At 33.9% G+C, this 21,507-nt stretch overlaps 1 protein-coding gene across 3 annotated transcripts in view; it reads right to left on the reverse strand.

Annotated features, from left to right (window-relative positions):
- CDK13 (cyclin-dependent kinase 13) overlaps positions 1 to 21,507 on the reverse strand; it is a 115,380-nt gene that overhangs the window by 8,678 nt on the left and 85,195 nt on the right. For all 3 annotated transcript variants that reach the window (XM_012654537.1, XM_012654535.1, XM_012654536.1), the window contains exons 8-11: positions 17,274 to 17,375; positions 17,100 to 17,177; positions 6,136 to 6,252; positions 5,072 to 5,203 (exon numbers count right to left, since the gene is read on the reverse strand). In XM_012654537.1, the coding sequence (XP_012509991.1) occupies positions 5,072 to 5,203; positions 6,136 to 6,252; positions 17,100 to 17,177; positions 17,274 to 17,375 (429 nt within the window). The remainder of the gene's footprint in view (positions 1 to 5,071; positions 5,204 to 6,135; positions 6,253 to 17,099; positions 17,178 to 17,273; positions 17,376 to 21,507) is intronic.

The raw sequence follows: 21,507 nt of genomic DNA on the forward strand, positions 1-21,507 counted from the left end.
ACAATATGGTTGAATCTTAGCAATATAATATTAGTAAAACAAAAAGGTCATTCCCAAAAGATTACAAACAGCATGACACCCTTTTATAAAATTAAAAACAACTAAAATTTTAAAATATAACTTTTTATGAGTACATATAGATGGCAACAAAAAGTATATACAAAAGAAAAACAGGGATGATGGTTACCTCAGGTGGAGGAAGGCAAGGGGGTAGGTCGGTGGGGGGACGGGTTATGATATGATTAAAGTAGGTTATTTTCAAGGTTCCAGCTTTTGTTTGGTAGGTTCATGGCTGCTTATTAACATTATTTAAAATAACTAATTAAAGTAACTAAAATAAATAAAAGAGAGCCATGCATGGACCAATGATGAGTGACACAAGGATTATGATTAAACCAAGTCAAGTCTATGCACCTGAGGTCCAAAAACAAAACAAAGGCATACCTCTCAGCCATCTTACTATGGTGCATTGCCTCAGCGTGTAAAAACCTCCTGGAGTAACAAACAAAGGGACAATTTGAAATATTGATATTGGGAAGCTTTAAGGCATCATAAACCCACCAAAGACTTTCCTTTCTGTGTGTGTGTGTGTGTTCATTATATGATGTGGGCCTTAGCCTCTGTTGGGATATTCTGAATTTAGATATACTGTAATACTGCAGAGTGGGGTATCTGCAGTGATTCCATCTCTTCCATCCTGACCATCAGGGAATGCATTGCTCTTGTGGGAGAGCACCATGAGAGCAAAGCAAAGAAATCCACTAAAAAGGGTTTTTGTTCCCTCCCACAATTTAAAGGTCTTTGCAGATGGTCTCAACACTCATCTCTAGGAAAGATAAATATCACCCAACAAATAGCTAAAACAGTACAGGTTAATGATGCTGATTCTTTTAGGTGTACCCAGATAACCAAAATTTATGTGCTTTCTTGAAGGTTCAAATGCTGGCTCAGTCACTTAACTTGTTGTGTCACATCAGGCAAGTAACTTGACCTCTGTGCCTCAGTTTCCTTATCTTTAAAAATGGGATTAACAATACTGTCTACCTCATGGGGTAGAGGTAATATATGCTAACATTTGTAAGCTCTTGAACAGTGCCTCTCACATAGTAGGCACTATATTCATGTTTGATATAATTAATCATTCAATAAGGTAGTTTAAAACTATTTTCATCAAATCATATCATAAAATATTTATTCCAACAGTTGATCACACTTCATCTTATAAATTGTTTAATGCTTTTTACTTGCTGTTAATAAAAAATAAAATTATAGGTTAGCTGCCAATCTAATTCAGTTTTTAGTTACATGTACTTTTTTCATTAAATAAATTAGAAAAGTTTAACAGGACAGCTAATACAACTGTAAATGGAGTTATTTCTGATTTTTTAAATATTCCACTCTCATTTGATTATTCCTAAAAAATTCATCAGAAGATCAACTTGATACATACAGCTATTGTCTAAAGGAATACCTTGCCTTTCTTCATAGTCCTGACCTCATAAGTAATTTATATTTTTAACTACTCATATTACAAAATAAGTGGTGTAATATTATATTGTTTATAACATTTAAATATTGAATCAATATCATGATAATCTCAGCCTGAATGCTTTAGTAATGCACCTGACAGAATACATTCAAAATTAGTGAATTGCAGAAGGTTCCTCAAATGTGTATTAACATGTCCTACTTTTAATGGAAAAATGCAGTCAGGTGTGTTCTGATAAAATTAAGTATCACTTAGGGGATTTGTCTGACAATAAGGAGAGTTTATAATTAAGTTATATGACAGACATTTTCCATAAACCGAACGGGATAAACCTACAGTTCCAAGGTTTGGGCAAAAATACGTATTTACAAAATTTAGTAGGAAACAGTTTAAATAATGAACTGGCAAAGTAGCACTGAAACTACATCTTGAGTCCCTGACCTTATCTAAGTATTAAAAAACTGAATTAAACAAATGTTGTGAAAAGAAAAAGTAACATGTATTAGAGGTCATTTAATAAGAATTGGTAAGTCCACTGAAAAAGTAAATAATTAATGCTGGTTAAGAAATCCCTCTGCAAATCATCTGGTTTCCAATTTTTTTTTCTTTTTCGAGGGGAAGGGAACAGAGTGTCTCACTCTGTGGCCATGGCTACAGTGCAGTGGCATCATCAAGCTCACTGCAACCTCAAACTCCTGGGCTCAAGAGATCCTCCTGCCTTGGCCTCTTGAGTAGCTGGGACTACAGGCACGCACCACTGCAACCGGCTATGCTACCGGCAATTTTTCTATTTTTAGTAGAGACAGGGTCTCTCTTGCTCAGTCTGAACCTCCTGAGCTCAAGCACTCCTCTCACCTCAGCTTCCCAGAAGGCTAGGATTACAGGCATGAGCCACTGTACCCAGCCCCAATTCTTTACCATCAAAAAAAAAAAAACTGAAGGAAAAAAAATAAGTTGACATCTGAAAGGTCATTATCATTTTTGATGAAAGACTTTTGGCACATAATGTGGAAGTAGTTCAAAGATCTCAGTGATGTAACTATAACAAAACTTCCATTCTCAAATGCTTACTTACAAGGGTACTTATAAAAATCAAAAATTAAATTACAATTAATGTAGAAATATGTCTCATTCTAGAATAATATTAATCAATAGATGGGCAAACTACCTGGGAGGAAAAAACTCACCCCTATCTCTTTCATTAGGTTGTACTTCCAACAAAATTTACTAATTTTTTCTTTTTTTAAAAACTGAAATATGTACTGCTAATATTTTCAATGACAATTTAACCAAGAAGAAAAAGAGCTTTATAGTCACAGGAAATGTTTTAAAACTGAATTTCCATTTATATATATATATATGTTTTAAAGGAGTGCAAATGGGTAATCAATAAAACACTTTCAAGCATAAACATGTTACATTAGAATAAAAACTTGTCGGAGTAATATAAGTTCAATATGAAAAAGGAATAATGTGCGATTGCTGAACATTTTCTACATGACTATTGGCGGATATCAAAATGCTGTGATATTTGCATTCCACTCGATAGAGTTATGAGTGATGTAATTGCCCTACTGAAAAATGTCAACATTTATAATTCCCTGAATATGATATCTTTTCCAACTATTTAAACCCTTTATTTTTAAAAGTTTAGGTATCAACTGAAAATATACTTGCTACGGATTTACCAATTCTTTCATGTGGACCAACTAAACCAAGTGATCAAAGTTAGCATTACCAATGATGGGACAAGATAACATTATATTCCTCTTGATGTGACGGAACAGGAAGCACACATCACCATCTAGGTAGTATTCTTGCCCCTCAAAATGTTAATTTAATTGTGATTACAAGAAAACAATCAAATCCATATTGTGAAATGTTTAACCAAACAGCTAGCTTGGCATCTTCAAAATGCCAATATCAGAAAAAAGCGCTCCCCAAGGAGTGACTAAAGACGGAAGAGATGATACAATTAAATACAATGTGTGAGTTTTGAATGAATTCTTTACATAAAAAAAAAGTTATAGACTTTTTAAATAGGAAATTATTAGGCCAACTATGGAAATTTGAATATGGACTGCCCACTAGGTATTTCAATGTTAAATTTCTTATGCTTTATAATGGTACTGTAGGTACATAGAATAAAGTCCTAGTTCTTACAGATATGTCATGAAATACTTATAAGTGAAATGTCACCTCCACAATATAATATTCAACTAGTTCAGGAAAAGAAAGGTATACTGTGATAAAGCAAATACGTTCAAATATTAGTAATTATTAAATCTAGGTAAAGGATATATGAATGCTATTTGTATTACTTCTTACTATTTTTCTGCAGAGTTGAAATTTTTTAAATCAGAAGTTTAAAAAAGTTCTTTGAAGGGGTACTAGAGCCAAAGTTTCAAGACTACTGACATATACTGACAAGCAAAAAAACCACGAAACAATTACTCCAACAGTGAATGATTCAGGTCCCTCATCCTATCAGATGGCAGATCCTTTTCGCCTTTTAAATCATCCCATAAAAGCCAACCATGTACAGTTCAATAAAAACTTAATGAAGCTGAAAATGACAGCCTCATAGAAATATAAGCCCATTCTAACTGATAAGTGGGAGAGCCAGGATTTGAACTCCAAAGCCCATGTTTGTTCATTTAAAATATGCTAATTTTATTACATGGAAATATTTCTCATAGGGACAAGTTTGCTTTTATTGATGTTCCTAATCATTTTAAAATTTCCCTAAATAATACCTACAAGGTTTCTAGATCTTATAAGCAAGAGAAGCAAATGGACTGTTTTCTCCCCTCCCTTCTCCCCAAATCAATCCTAGAGAAGTAATAGGAGCCATGAGAGTAAAGGTTCAAGAACCCAGCTATTCTGACTCCCAAACTCTATGTACTTTCCCCCATCAGACAATAATTTATTCCATATAGGTTTCTGATATTAATAGTCTCTCATTTGATGATAAGGAATCTCTATTGTGTAGTATGCCATGGAGTATTTTTAGAACTTCTCTTTCTTACTGGACTAAACTGAATTTGAGAGTTGGCTGCACCCTTTTACTAGCTTTGCATTCTTGGGCAAGTTTCTTAACCTCTCTGTACCTGCTTCTTCCTCTGTAAAGTGGTGATAATAATACCTACCTTGTAAGATTATAAAGATTAATGTAATACATGAAAAAATGCTTAGAACAGCACTCAAAATTTGGGATAGCAGTACTAGTAGTTAAGTAGTATAAGTATTTGGTAAAAGTAGTATTAAAATAATAATAGCAGCAGCAGTAACATTTTCTTAGAGTTCAAATATATTATTAAATCTTGCTATCAATTAATCCTAAAATTAGCTAGAAGGCTGCTTTTGCTAGTCCTATAGTTAGCTAAACATTAAGCACCTGCAAATTATGTGTATCACTGTTGTTTTACCTATTTCTTTAGATTTATTCTATTTCTTTTGACTTAACTAGACATGGAATATCTTCTATTCATTATATACAGATATATTTGTATATCTGTATATGTTATCAAAACTGTCCAGATTCTGGACATGGGGAATCTAATTTAATAAAAAGTCACTTACTCTGGTGGAGGCATTTTTGAGGGTTCCACATCTCGTAGGAACTCACACTGAAGAGCCTGTTCAGCAGTGCAGCGCTTACTAGGATCCAAGGCGAGCATGTAATCAAATAAGTCTAGCGCAGCTGCAGGAATACTAGCATGAGAAGATTACAAAAGTCATGTATGTTCTTTAGACACAAGGTTAGTGTTTCTTTAGGAAATTAAAGGAAAAGTAAATTATTTTTAATTAACTTTAAAAACTAAAACTTAGAAAACTAAAGAGTAAAAGTAAATAAAATTATTTTAATGCTAATATTATATAATGTGTACAATACTTTATTCCAATAAATCCCAAATTTTCCTCTGAAGAAATATTTCATTATTTTTACATAATTTTGTAACTATTTGGCAAACAACATATATTTTATTACTCTATGGGCACTTTGCTGTTGTAAGATAAGAACTGAACAAAATAGTTTCCTAAGGCAAAATAAAAACCCAAGCTCTAGGCCAGGCACGGTGGCTCATGCCTATAATCCTAGCTCTCTGGGAGGCCGAGGCGGGCGGATTGTTTGAGCTCAGGAGTTCGAAACCAGCCTGAGCAAGAGCGAGACCCTGTCTCTACTAAAAATAGAAAGAAATGAATCGGATAACTAAAAATATATAGAAAAAAATTAGCCGGGCATGGTGGCGCATGCCTGTAGTCCCAGCTACTAGGGAGGCTGAGGCAGAAGAATTGCTTGAGCTCAGGAGTTTGAGGTTGCTGTAAGCTAGGCTAACGCCACAGCACTCTAGCCCGGGCAACATAGTGAGACTCTGTCTCAAAAAAAAAAAAAAAAAACCGATATTATCAAAGGTCTTTCATGTAAGCACCAAACCAAACATACAATCCAAAATTACCACCATAATGATGGTAAAATGGTACTTTGCATGTAGTGAAGGGAAACTCAAATTAAACGACCTAGAATTGCGATAGGTCTACCTCAGGCCAACAGAGGACAGAAAGGCATTTAGAATTCACAAGAAATAACTTAAAAAACATAAAGCATTCAATGCAATATGGATGTTTAAGCATCCACTTCTTACAAAACAAATTCTTCTCTTAACTTTCGACGATATTGCTTCTTTGGTTTCATGGTGTTGAAATACGGTAGTTTGATTACATCAGGCCACACCGCAGGACATGGACTCCCACATATACGGCTAAACAACACAAAAAAGAAATACATCACTATAAACTACACAGAAAGAATAATACATACAACTGTTATATAAAATATCAACTCATTTTTAAATACACAAAAGTGCTGAAGCCTTGCTACAATTTAAAGGAAGCTTCATTAAATATTTTAGTCATCCCCATTTAATTATTTGAGAAATCAATTTATTTTCAGTGGATGCTTCTATCAATCCAAGCATTCCAATTCCTGGAGAGGATCTTCACGTTTCCAAAATGAAATCTTAAAACATGGTGACACTCAAAAATATGTGGCCCATGCTTTAAAACCAACATAAAAAAATTTATGCCAATAAATTAAGGAACTCAAATTTAGTGTTTATCTCTCTCTCTGTTTTTCTGGGTACCTGTCACTACTTCTTCCATGAATATAAGGTAGGCTACAATAATAGCAGAAACAGATTTCCTACAGCACTTCAGGCAGGTAACTGTAGTGTAAAGACTGCTGCTGAACTTGATCAATAAGAGAACCCTAAATGCAACACTCTTGAAAACATTAAAGTTCTTCAATCTAAGTACTGCCACTGATCTCGAGATTTCAGAAATTTTAACTGCTTTACTCCCTGTTTATTTAAACCTTGAAAACTCTTATTATTTTGGTATTAATTAGTAAATCTTTGTTATGGTAACTTCTAGAAAGCTATAAACAAATAGGCACCTCTAGCTGGTAAACATTTAAAAGTTTAAACATTTAAGGCTGATTTAGTAATACGTATTATAGATGAAAAATTGGTTAAATATGCTTGAGTATACCAAATCTCAAGGAAAAATGTATATTGTCTTTAAAATTATCAGCTGATCTTCTGATGTAAAAAGAAAATGTTGATGCATCACTGACTAAAAGTAAAAATATTCTATACATACATATACATAAATCCATGTATAAATGCATATAAGCAAGTGATGGCAAAAGTTGCCAGACATTCTTCAGCTGAGTTTTAGAATGCTACCTCAGAAATACTTATATGAGACAATCTTGTGTTTTTTAAGCCATATGACACTGAAATGTTTTTTGTCTCAATAGTTTGGCATTTTTGTAAATCCAAGCTTTTAAGATATTAAGATCTTATTCTTTGTATACTCCCAGTCTCTTCTGCCTTAAAACCGGATTTTTCACAACTCCCTCAAACCTACTCCCTTAGGAAAGAAGACCAAACTCCCTGTAGCAAGGGCTCTCTATGATCTGGTCCCAAATTAGTTTCATCTCCCAATGCAACTCTCCCCACAGATCCTTCATGTCTATACTGAAATTCCTTCTCTCTAAATTCTACCTAGCTGAATTCTTTTCACTTCTCAAGATTCAGATCAAAAGTAATTTAATCAACAAGGGTCTCTATTCCCAAATGCTACTCAGAATTGGTCACCCTTTGCATACTACTGGTTTCTTCGACACTTGTTTCATATTGCTTAGTATTTTGGTTGTTTACATGCCTGTTTCTTTTACTAAATTACAGTTCAAAAATTATAGTTCAAAAACTGTTTTCTTTATTTTCACCTCCTGATTTTAGCCCATATGATTCTTGTCTTTGTATACTTCTCTAAGTAACCGCATAAACATAAATGATAAGTCCCAGACAGACTGATGTACATTATAATGGATGTATAAAGCAAACTGTAATACAGGAAGTGAAGGATACTTTCAATCTGCAGAAATACAGGAAAATTTACTCAAGTTAGCGAGGGGGGCGAAGAATTTTGGTTATAATCCCAAAGATAAGTAAACCATAGACAGGTGGGAAAGGGAATACGTTGCTAGCAGAGAGAACGCAGGCAAAGGCATGGAAGTAGCAAGTATAGACATTTAGGAGGAAGACTAAGTATATTAGTGTAGGTGGAATTTAGGGCTCAGGGAGATTTAGCTGGAAGTGTAGACTGAAGCCACACAATACAGTTTCAAGGGGCACTTTGCTTAATTAGAAGGAAGAGACTTTAGAAACTTTAGATTTTGAATCTTGTCTGTGTGATATTGGTCAAATCGCACTGCTCAGGAATCTGCTCTTCTTTTGTAAAATGGAGATTAATTTCACTTCGGAGCTGTGAAATTAAATGAGCTCGCATCTGACCCATTAATAGTCTTATAATAAATATCAGTTTCATAACCCTTAGCTGTAGTGTTTCAATTATTTTATTGTATGTGATGCTGGAAGAATCTGAGTACTCAAGTTATCTAACTGAAAGCAGCCTACAGGATGGAATAGTCATACTGAGGCAGGGAAAGTTATTAGAAACGAGGAGGCAGACAGGACAGCAATTGATAACAACTGCATATTACCAAAAATCTGTGCCTGGTGACCAGCTGGCTACCTCAATACTGTTTACTAAAGATGTATTGAAATGTAACATATGCTGAAGCATATGCTAAATCTCCAAATAACTGAGGTCTCTTTGGGGACTCTATTGTAATCAATCTACTCTGGTGTCAATACCATATATGGGACTTTATATTTTCTGGAAGGGTGAGAGGACAAATCCCTCTATCTACCCTTCTCTCCAATTACTCTTCTCAGAATTTTGTTACACATGAATTGTAATCAATACTGTAACACTCCAAGAGTAAGATAGTACTGATGGGATTCAACTGCTTCTCTGAATTTATATATTTAGAAATGATTGCTATCTTTATAACGCTTAACGTTTCTATGCTAATAATATTAAATTCTTCTTTTCCATCAATTTTATATATACATATTTTTAATGAGATCTTGTTTATTTCCTCTATGGGTTTTACTTTTTGCTTTTTTGAATATTTTTAGCCCATTATATTTTCTATGCAGTTAATTAGGAAAGCTTTGTTATATGAAAGATTTGAAATTTGACATATAAAATCGTATTTCCTGTTAAGGAAACATTCATTTATTTCTTTTTACTATGTGTTTTAATTTTTGTGGCTTTTAAATTTTAAAGAGGTGCTTTAGTTTTATCAGTTTAATTTTCAGGAACCCTGTAATAGTCATCATCTGCATTTTCTCTCCTGGGCTAGAAACATTGCGAATTATAGTAAGAGATTTCCTAATATGTACTCACCCTTATATTCAAAGGAGGAATAAATACTATCTGTGCCTAATCAAAGTATTGTTATCTCAGTGTAATGCTGTATTTTCTACTTGTCAACCTAGATGTTGTACATTAGTATTCATATGTGAGACTGGCATATAGCAGCTCTCAAAAGTGGGGTCTAAATACCCCTGAGCGTCCCCTAGACTCTTCAAGAGTCCAGCAGGTCAAAGTTATTACTAAGAAATTATTTGCCTTTTTTAATGTGTTGACTTGCACTAATGGTACAAAACAAGTGGTGGGCAAAACTATCTGCACCTTAGCATGATTCAACTCAGTGGCACCAAACTATATTGGCAGTAAGTACTCTTCACTGTCATACAAATTCAAGGGGTAAAAGCCAGTTTCATTTAAGAATGTACATGTTGCAGCAGTAAAAATTATTGTTATTAAATCCTGACACTTGAGTATGTATCTCTTTAATATTCTCTGTGATGAAATGGGAAATACTCATAGAGCACTTCTGCTGCACACCAAAATACAACAGTTATCTTGAGGAGAAGTGCCTGTGCAATTATTGGAGTTGCAAGCTGAAGTAGCTGCTTTTTTCATGGACTATTTTTACCTACAAGAACGACTAACAAACTATACACATATAGTCATTCAGACTTGGGTATCTGCCAGACAGTTTCTCAAACAGGAACAAAGTCAGCTTGTTACTTCAAGGAAAACAACTAATAGTATTTATTGTCAATTATAAAATTTGAACTTTCTAGAGAAAAATCAGAATATTTGAAAACGTATATCCATCATGAGCTTGATAGCTTCATAATACGTAAAGGCTTTTCTTGATGAGATTAGTAGTGATAACAATTACATAATGAAATGCTCCATTTGAAAGATCTGTTCCATTTAGTGAACCAATATTTTCTAGATGACTAACGCATGTCACAAAATCATCATGGATGAAAGAGCCATTCAAAGTGCAAGACAGAATAATGGATTTCAATATAGTAGAGTACAAAATTCCTTCATATGGCTTCAGATTGCACATTACAACTAACCTGTAAAAAACTATCACTTATCTATTTTTGTGCAGTTTCAAAGAATAATAAGCACAATTATCTAAAAAGACTATTGAAAACAACAAATCCCAGATATGAGGATCCAAGTGTCACTTCTATAAAACCAGACATTAAAAGATTTGTAAAAATGAAAAAGAATGTCATTCACTTCAACAATTTTATTTTGGAAAATACAGACTTTTAAAAATTAAAAATGTTAACATACTGTTTTAAAATGAAGTAATAAATATTTTTACTTTCTAACATGGTAAAGATCAATAGATACAACCAACATAAACAAAAACTCTTGGTATCTTCAATAATTTGAGTGTAAATAAGTTTTGAGACCAAAAAGATTGAGAAACACAGGTCTACAGAATTTTTTATGTTATTAGTTTATGAAGGTATATGTGCTTCATTTTTTGAAATTTGTTAAGTTTCCTTCTTTTTCTATATTCTGGAACAACTGAAATCTATTCCTTTAAAGCTTTAAAAATTTCACCTGTGTTTTTTGAAGGGTGGTGGGGAGGCTGGACAGTGAAAAGTAGGATCTTTAAATTCTAATCTACTTTCAATTTGTTCCATAATTATAAGCCTTTTTATTTCATAAGCAATGTACATCGTGTGATATAAAGGTTCTTTAGCTGGCTGCTAGAATGCCTGCACTTATAACTGTAACCCTTGCATAATATGTCTATGGCCACACATAGGTCATTTTTGCCTTCATTCATCCAATTTTGTCCCCACCTGTGTTTTCCATTCTATTCTTCCATCACTTTTTAACCCATGCTACTTTCATCACAAAACTTTTATAATCTGCCCAAAATACTTTTTGGAACAAGCAAATTATAAATAAAATAACTTGGTCACTATAGTGTAAAGCTCTTTAAGACAGATTCTGATTAGTAGTCCCACTCTTGATCAGTTTTACACATATTCATACAATACTGACCCTATATCTTACCATTCCTGAGCCTTTAGATTGAGGAGACAACCTAGCATTATAGCAAATAAGGTGAGGGAAAGAAGTACATACTAGAAAACTTACTTACATTTATTTAATTCTTACAATCATAAGCATGTTATTAGTCCTGTTTTACTTGTGAAGAAACAAAAGCATTATGGAACTTACCCTGAGTCATAATAGCAGGAAGTAGCTGAGCTGGCATTAGAATCCAGGTCTATAAGATTCCAAAGCCCACCAACACCCCTTTCAATACACTGTTGCCTCATTACACAGAGAGACTTGTTTGTTTTACCAGAAACTTACTCTTATTTTCCTCATGTTTAGAAAAAAAATAATGCTATAGAATCAAAATTTAAGCACCTTTTTATAATATATTACAAAATCATAAGTATCTTAACAAAACAAAAACATGCTGAAGTATATTAAACCAGAAAATAAAATTTTCCCCTCCCTAGCCTTCTCACAAATCCATGTTCAAGATTAACAATTCAAGTCTTCTGATGTGTATTTGTTTTACCTAAATGGGATCAAACTAAATATCACCTTCTGTAAAGCTGCTCTTCACATGCTGCTTTTCCATGTCAATATCTCCAGATCAACTATTTCCTTTTTAATAACTGTACAGTATGCTATTAAATGGATGAAGTGAGCTTTTCTTCCCCCATATGGTTCACTAACTGATTTAACATATTAATAAAATAAAGCACGTACACTCAAGCGTCAGGGTCTTTATTACTCTATTTCTTTACTTCATTCAGATCTCTGCTCAAATGTCACTATGGGAGATACCTTATCGGACTCTACACACAATGCTACTTCCCATCATTTTCTATTTCCTTACACTACTACCATCTGATATATTTCATTAATTTGTTTGTTTTGTCTCTCTCCCCAAACTAGAAAGCAGAAAACAGGCTTTCTGCGCACTCTTCCCCTTGCTACCTGTTCTGTATCCTCAGTGCCTAATAACTGGCATACAACTAGTAATCAATATTGTTCAACAGTTATTCTATCTGATCTGAAATGTCTTCTGATTATATCCCAAGATATACAGCAACATGTTTATTTCTAAACGTCCCATATAATTTCACTGATTCATCTATGTGTTCTGTGCCAAAATGGTTTTTAATTACTATAAATTGGTCTTAACATATGATATGCCAAATTTTCCATCTTTAAAAGAATTTTCCTCGTTATTTTCATGATTATGCTTCTAGATAAATATAAAATTGTCAAATTTAAAAAACTGTCTTTTAAAATTCTTATTAGTAGTAATATAGGATGAATTGTCATCTTAAAAAAAAAAAAACTAAGCCTTCCTAGCCAAAAACAAGATATATCCCTCCAACAGTTTTTCAAATCATCTTACAATTTTAAGTGTAACATTATAGTTTTCAATATCCCTGAGGTATATATAGTGGTGGTTTTATTAAAGGTATCTTCTTCCCCTACTCTGTTTTCTTACTGATTATTGGAATTTTTTTAAGCTACTGCTTTTAGTATATATGAATATATATTAGTATTTTTACTAATTACTATTTTACACACATTTTTTTCTCTTGCCATTTTACCAAACTTTGAGGTGTTTCAAGCAATTTCCTTGCATGTTTCATGTATGCAATGTTATCGTATGCAAATTATGACAAAACTGCCTTCACCTTTCCACTATATATCTCTCTCTCATTGGTTCAATTTCCTAATGCTACCAGTTAACGGGTTAGTATTTCTAACACTCTTAATAATAATAATACTAGAAGAAAACTTTCATTTTATCTTTATTTCTTCTAATATTTCACCACTAACATTATTCTGTTAGATGATGACATATATTTTTATCCTACTAAAGAAATACCCCTCTACATTTAGAGTTTACATTTCTATTTCTAGCAGATACCTACCCAATACATATTAAGATAAACATATTATTTTACTTCTATTATATTAAAATGATGAATTATAATAATAGATTTCCTAAAACTGAAACGCCCTGGATTCTTAGCATGAACCCTATTTTACTCTGCAAGTTAATTTTTTAATGAAAAGCTGGATTCTATTTGCTAATACTTCCCTTAGAATTTGTGGATTAGTTTTCTTGTAAAATTTTTCTTTTTGTCTTCGTCTTTGACACAAATTGATATTTGTGTCATATTGACTTTGTAAAGGTTCCAGGAAATTTTATTTCCTATACAGTAATAGAGTAATGGTTAAAATTTTAGATTCTAAGGTAACAACACAGTCTAGATTTAAATCTATTTTACCACTTGCTAGTTGTTATGACCCTGGACAAATTCTTCACCTCTCTAAGGTTTACTTTTCTTCACTATAAAAAAGACGACACAGGGTTTTTATGAAGCTTAACTGAGATAATTCAAGTGAAACCCTTAGAATAAAGCTTGCACTGTGTTAACTATTATTAATAAAAGCCCTAGTATATTCAATATAATCAGGACCAATAGTTGTTTAAATTTAAAAAATGGGTTAGAAGGAATCATTAAAAAAATACACAGATACGTAATTTACACATTTTATTTTAACTGAAGATTTAAAAATATACATTTATTCTCCAATCTTCTGACATATATCACAGTGTTCTCTTTGAACAGGATTCACTGAATGGAATTCTGCATTAGCTTTCTTGCACAAACCACACCCGTAAAACATCATTAAGGATTTTTAGTTTTGATTTCTGTGAATATATCTAGAAATTAAAAACACTTTCAAAGCAATCTAAATGCTAAATCCTTCTAGATTTTTATGACTTTCTAACTTATACAATTACTTGCCCACCCTTAAGTTTTTGCAAAGCACTGCCATAGGTTTGTATTTAATTAAACTACGTAATTACAATAATAAAAAGTCAATATAAAAATTAGAAACTAATAACCACCTCTTGGTCAGCATTCTCTTCACTGGTGGGATAAACATGTAGTCTTACCAGAAAGCAGTGGCTACAAGCACTTAGCCTGTAATATTACCAAGCTAGTATTTATTTACAGAGGGAATGGAGAGCATCAATCTATTAAATAATAAGGCTATTCAAGGGAAGGCTAGATAAGAAAGCTTCTACTGCATTATTCTTATACACCAGAATAGTTTAGAGAACATTACAACTCTTGGTTTCTGAAAGATTTATAAGAATTTACCTACAAAAATGTTGGGGACTGGTTCTTTTGAAGAATGCTCTAAAACCATTATTTCTTCCATTTGGGTTTTCTAATGTGTTTTAGGGGCAATTTTGGTGAATCAAGTAGTCTCATATTTATTTTGATTTTCTTTACACCTGACGTCAATTTCTACCTTAAAATCTTCACTTCATTTAATTTCCTTATACTCTTTTTTCATATTAGGTTAAACTGGTGAATTAATTAATTAATTTATTTATTTATTTTGTTGAGACAGAGTCTCACTCTGCTGCCCGGGCTAGAGTGCCATGGCGTCAGCTTAGCTCACAGCAACCTCAAACTCCTGGGCTCAAGCAATCCTTCTGCCTCAGCCTCCCGAGTAGCCGGGACTACAGGCATGCGCCACCATGCCCAGCTAATTTTTTCTCTGTATTTTAGTTGTCCAGCTAATATCTTTCTATTTTTTTTAGTAGAGATGGGATCTCGCTCTTGCTCGGGCTGGTCTCGAACTCCTGAGCTCAAACCATCCACCGCCTCAGCCTCCCAGAGTGCTAGGATTACAGGCATGAGCCACCATGCCCGGCCTTGGTGGATTAATTTATAATGCACGTGTGTGAGTAAACCCAAGACCAGGTCACAGATTTATTCGTTTGTAAATTCTGCATTCTTCTGTATTATAACTCATTAATTGCTTTTATTTCCCGGGTTTATTTTGCTGGGTTTTTTTCTAGCTTGTCAGTTGAATGCTTAATTCATCTACTCTCCTTTTCTTATTTAGTAGCGTATTTAAGGTTGTGATTTTCTCCTAAGCACAGGTTTGGCTCATGAATTTGTTTCTTTTGTTTTTTTCGGGGTTTTTTTCGTTTGTTTGTTTTTTGAGACAGGGACTCACTCTGTCACCTGGGCTAGAGTACAGTGGCATTACCATACCTCACTGCAACCTCAAACTCCTAGGCTCAGGCGATCATCTTGCTTTAGCCTCCAGAGCAGCTGGAACTATAGGCGTGCACCACCATGCCCAGCTAATTTTTCTGTTTTTGTAGAGACAGGGACTTGCTCTTGCTCAAGCTGGTCTTGAACTCCTGGCCTCAAGCAATCTTCCCATTTCTACCTCCCAAAGTGCTAGGATTACAGGTGTGAGCCACTGTGCCTGGCCTAGCTCATAGATTTTTATACTTAAATTTATCACTCTTTTTTAATCTACATGTTCTAAAGTTTCATTCCTCTTTAATCCAAGAATGATTTTAGCATATTTAAAATTTTTAGATAGTTGATTTTCTTGTTTTTATTTGTGTATTAATTTCTAGTTTTATTCTGTTTTATTTAAAGAATATAGCCTGTAGTATTTCAATGTTTTGAAGTGTCCTCTGCTTTTCTACTAATATATAATTTGTGTAAATGTTCAGTTAGCATCAGAAGGTATATTTCTTATTTTGGGGAGTATCAATTCCTCTTGATCCTTTTTACTTGTTTATCACACAATAAAAAATTTAAGATAAATGTTTCCTATGTTTCTCCCCTCCCTTCTCCACTCTCTTTGTAATTTCATTAGAAGTTCTATGCTTGGATCCCTTCAGCCAAGTCTAGACATAACTGGTTCTATGCTTCCATTCTAAGGAGAGGCAACTGGCTGCTTTGGAGTTGAAGCAGTACTAGTGCGTGGCTTGGGTATTTCTGATTATAGCTGACTTACCTCCAGAGGAGAAGCAGGCTCTAACTGGGGCACTCATTTTTCCCTGCTGTACGCTATAGTAAAAACACTTTATCCAACCACCAAAAAGGGCAATGGTAAAGTTTGTTTAGGGTGTTTTTTCTGTTTGTTTTTTGGAATTTTGGGCACATTCAAACTATAAATATCTCCCCCGAAAGGGGAATACTTATCAATCCCCAGGATCTCCTTTTAGTTTGATTACAGTTGTCTCTTTCTGGGTGAAACTTTTCATAATTTATGAGATGAAGTTGGGATCTTTCTCTGGTTATGTTGTTTTATATTCATTTTACTCAGCTGGCAGAGTAAAATTCTGTAAATCTGTACCTCCTACCAATTATCTTTCCTGAAAAACTTCATCTTTATTTTGATATTTTCATGGAAATTTTGTAAGTTGCAAATTTATATTATATATATAAAACCAAAGCCCTTTTCTTAAAGAAAAATTTTATTTTAAAATATAAAATGAAGAGAAAGGTGACTAAGATGTATGAGTAATGGCATATGAGCTACGTCTTATGACAGGCTCCAAATAATGAAGACCTATGCTAACAGGTATATGCATATATTTTGGTGTGTACACACACATACATACATACATGTAAACATTAATTCTTCCCTTCTGCCTATTTTTTAAAAAATTATCTACCATTCATTCTCTCCTACCTCATATTTACCCTTCCTTCCCAGTCTTATCTTTTAGGCCTCAAGTCGTTTGTCAGACCAAATCTGACAAATTACACACACAAAATAAAGATCTAGGGACTTTAAGATCCTTAATTTTACTAGAACAAGTATCAAAGTGCCTACATTCTAGTTTCTCCAACATTTAGCAGTCATTAGCCTTCAAGAGAATCATGCTGCTCTCATCCTGAAAAGGTAAGCTTGAGAGATTTTAAATTTTAGATGGGAGTATGACATGACACCCCCACACCCCCAAATATTAACAGCAGCTTACCTTATTAATTCTAGTTGTGCAAGTTCCTGATTTGCTTGAAATATAGGTTTTTTAGTGAAGAGTTCACCAAGGATACATCTAATGGAAAAAATACCCATGATTACCAAATGATCTGATTTTAATTTACTACCAAAAAGTTCAAGTAAAATAAACCAGTCAATAAGCCTATCTTACCCACAGCTCCATACATCAATAGCTGGTGTATATCGTTCTTCTCCCAGTAGCAGTTCAGGTGGACGGTACCATAAAGTGATGACCTTGTTAGTATATGGCCGACTAAAAAACACAGAAAGCATTCTTTAAAGTTAGTTATTTGTTGGAATAAGAGAGATTGTCTTAGGAAATATTATTTTGGCTTATCAAAACAATCCTAGAAACCTAACTAAAAACCACTTTCATCTGCCTACTAAAAAATACAGACATACTAAAGCATCTGATATGTGATCATAAAATGCATCTGAGAGCACCCTGATTAACTGAAAAATTCCCTTAATATATAAAAAGTAGTTGACTGGTATTAATTGTAATTTGGTCAAAGAAAAGTCTTTATATCAACTGTTGAGTACTGTTTTTATTTTCCCTAAAAACGTTTAAAGGGATTAACTAATTTAAAGGGAGTGACTGATTCTGACCAAATCTGACAAATTAACTAGTGGGTGACAAGATAGAGTTCAAATTGGGACCAGCTAACAAAAGTTTTCAACTGAGCATATCTTTGGAAATTTTTCATTGATTTTGACCCACTCTGGTATGTGAACAGAAAATACAGACATGCAGACTACAGTAGCTGAGGTCCATTCTGCAGAAAACCACCAGCAATGGGTATGGTACTTTAATAGTTAATTTCCTTGTCACCTTCTAAAAACAGGACATATACATACTGCTACCTCTTTATTTGCCATAGAAGAGGTTATCTTGTCAAGTCATATAAGAGTCAAGTTTGACCGTCACAGTAGGAATTCTTTGGCAGAGTGTTCTCAGTCCTCAGAGAACAGTCACACTCTAGCTGATTCACATGAATGAAGAGGGTCCTAAGAAGTCAGAGGAAGTTCTTCAACTGATCTTGTGGTTAGAGTATACACTTCAGGGTGATCATGTATGTTTTTAAATCTAAACCTCTCCTTATTTGCAGATGTTTTCCACATGACAAGGACTCAAAGGCCATATCCTAGGAAATTCCCCAGGAAGGCTGTATTCCAAGCCCATTTACCTCAGGTTGGCTTGGACCTGGCCCAGTTTTGGAGAAAGGAAAAGGAACATACAATTTAGAAAGCAATTCTCTCTTATCAACCACAGATCTGAAGTTCTAGGCTGCATAAGATGTGTCTGACCTGCTCTGCTGCTACCCAGCCAAATTTCTCCAAAATATTTAAGCACTAGTATTATAAACTATCAATCTGGGCATTACAGCATTACCACAGCTAGGATCTATTAGTAATAGTGTTCCAAAGCTAGAAAAAAAATTTTAATTGACTTTTGGAAAAATTGTGAAAATAAAGAGGGTACTCTAAGATGAATTTATTTAGGGGGTACATGTGCAGATTTGTTATATGGATATATTGTATAGTGGTAAAGTCTTGGCTTTTTGTGTAACCCTCACCTGATTGGTGTACATAGTACTCATTAGGTGATTTCTCATCCCACATACCCTCCCATCCTCCCAAGTCTGTAATGTCTCTTATTCCACTTTCTATGTCCATGTGTACTTGTTATTTAGCTCCCACTTGTAAGTGAGAACATGTGGGATTTGACTTTCTGTTGCTGAGTTATTGCAAATGGTCACTAAATATGAAATGTCCGATTTTGAATCAAAAGTTTAGTTTACTATATCTCAAGCAAGAAGCAGTACAATTAATCGAAATATGTCCCTAAACTATTGAGAAAGTTTTGCCATCTTAACGGTAGCGTATTTATGCCAGCAGCAAAGAAGCCTGGAGAGCGAGTGGTGATAAAATAGCGAAAGGCATTTTCCACAGCTTGTTGAGAACCGAATATTTTTCCTTGCAAGAAGTGGTCCAAAGCCTGGAAGAAGTGTTAATCAGTTGGTGTAAGGTCTAGTGAATATGGTGTATGATAGAGAGTTTTCAAGTCTAAACTGTGTAGTTTGAGCAGCATTATTTGTGCAACATGTGGTCGAGTGTTGTCTTGCAAGAGAATTGTCCTGTCTCTATTGACCAATCTGGGCTTTAATCGCAGGTATCCTCATCATTTCACCCAGTTGGCTGCAGCAGACATCCACTCTAATCCACTGACCAGGTTTCATGAAGCTGTAGTCAATAATAACAGCGCTAGACCACCAGACACCATTAGCTTTTTCTGATAAATATTCGATTTTGGACTGTGTTTCAGCACTTCATCTTTATCTAACCATTGTGTCGAATGCTTGCTATTGTCAAAAAGAATCCATTTTTCGCCACACATAGCAATACGGTATAGAAATGATTCACCTTTATGTTGTGACAGCAAAGAAAGGCAAGCCTTGAGATGAATTCTCTTCTGACGCTTGTTTAATTCATGCGGTACCCACCCATCCAGCTTCTTTACCTTGTCCATTTGTTTCAAATAGCCCAATACTGTTGGAATAGTAACATCAAACTTTGCTGCTAATTTACGCATAGGCTGGAATGGATTCACTTCCACTACAGCTTTCAGCTCATTATCCACCTTGGTCTCAGGTTGCCCACGTGGCTCATTTTTAAGATTAAAATCACCAGAACGTAACTTGTCAAACCACTGACATACTGTGTGTTCATTAGCTACATCCTTCCCAAATGCTTCATTGATATTTTGAGCTGTCTGTGCTGCATTGGTTCCACCACAGAACTCATATTCGAAAATAACTCAAATTTTTTACGTATCTATGGTTTCATAAAAATTGCTCTAAAAAAATTTGACAGATAATCACATGCTAAACCATGCATTTGAAAGAATAAGGATGTACCTTCACAATAAAAATAAAATAAGAAATGTCAAAGCGAAATCTCAGAGATATCAACTGCCAAACTTAGTACTTAAGGAAATTGGACATTTCATACTTAACCTCCAGTTCCGTCCACATTGCTGCAAAAGACATGATTTCATTCTTTCTTATGGCTGAGTAGTATTCCATGGTATATATACATACCATACTTTATCAAATCATACGATGAATAATAGAAAATTAGGATTAAATTTTTCTAACATTGTTAATATACTTAAAATCACTTATTTTCACATAATGAGAAAGTCTTTTAAACTTTAGCTACTCTGAGCTGAACTTAATCATTCTTTAAAAATATGATCATCTCTTTTGCCTTAACCCCTTTTAAATTTGAAATTCCTATATTTCCTTCGCAACACAGTGAAAAGTCCAGCTCCATGAAATTTAATCTTTATTAACAAAAATTTATCTTCACATTCTTCAATTTATATCATAGTTACTACTGTCCTAAACTCTCAATTTTGTATTTTCTATCTTCCCAGAAAGTCAAAAGACTCCACATCATTCTTTTTTATGAATCCCACACATGAAACCCAGAACAATGCTGGGCACAGAGCAGGAATCTTAATGTACATGGCTCTATGACTTTAGGTCACATACATGAATTAGCTTGGTGGGAAAACAAAATTTGTGAGAATTATGACAACTAGTTTCTAAAACATTTCAAGGGTCTCTAAGCATCTGAAATCTATGGTCATGCTATGAAGGTACTAGATAACTAGTTACAATGAAATGTGTAAATTAATATAAATCTATCTGCAAATAGTTAATTCTAAAATCTTTGTATTTTTAAAAAATATTTTTAATATTTTCCATTTTAAAAAATATTTTTTAAAAAAGTATTGAATTATGGAGAAACTATACAAATTCAGATGAGTAGAAATGCTTTCATTTTCATTTCATTTCAGATTGATGTATATGCTTATTATAAAACAAAGTACCATAAACATTTTTCTTTACATTCAATTAAGTATCAACAGAGCAGATATCAAAGATTTTCTATCTGTTTGGTGATAGATTCTAATACTTTGACTCTAAACAATCCCAAGAATTCCAGAGATCGGGGAACAGGGGAGACAACATATGACGACTATGGCCTTCCCTATTGTAGGGCCTGACAAGCAGCAATCTATCTATAACAAACCAAGCACTGCCATAGGGTGTTTCCCCAGGCTTGCATGTGGCTCATCCTTCTTTCTGGCCTAGATATATAAAAGGCAAATCAGATACTCAGAGCAAGATCACAGGCCCTTGAAATATTTGGGGGTTCTGGATAACCCCAGTTAAAATGTACAAAGCCGAGTTGCTGTCTGTTAAAGATCATTCTGAGAAACGAAAAAAGAATCATATAAACTACTGTCAATTCTATATCAAAATCGATCCTAAATCCAGGATTTAGGAATAGATCCTAAATTTATAATAAATTCT

This window comes from Propithecus coquereli, unplaced genomic scaffold (genome assembly GCF_000956105.1).
Source record: "Propithecus coquereli isolate 6110/MARCELLA unplaced genomic scaffold, Pcoq_1.0 Scaffold441, whole genome shotgun sequence".
NCBI lineage: Eukaryota > Metazoa > Chordata > Mammalia > Primates > Indriidae > Propithecus > Propithecus coquereli.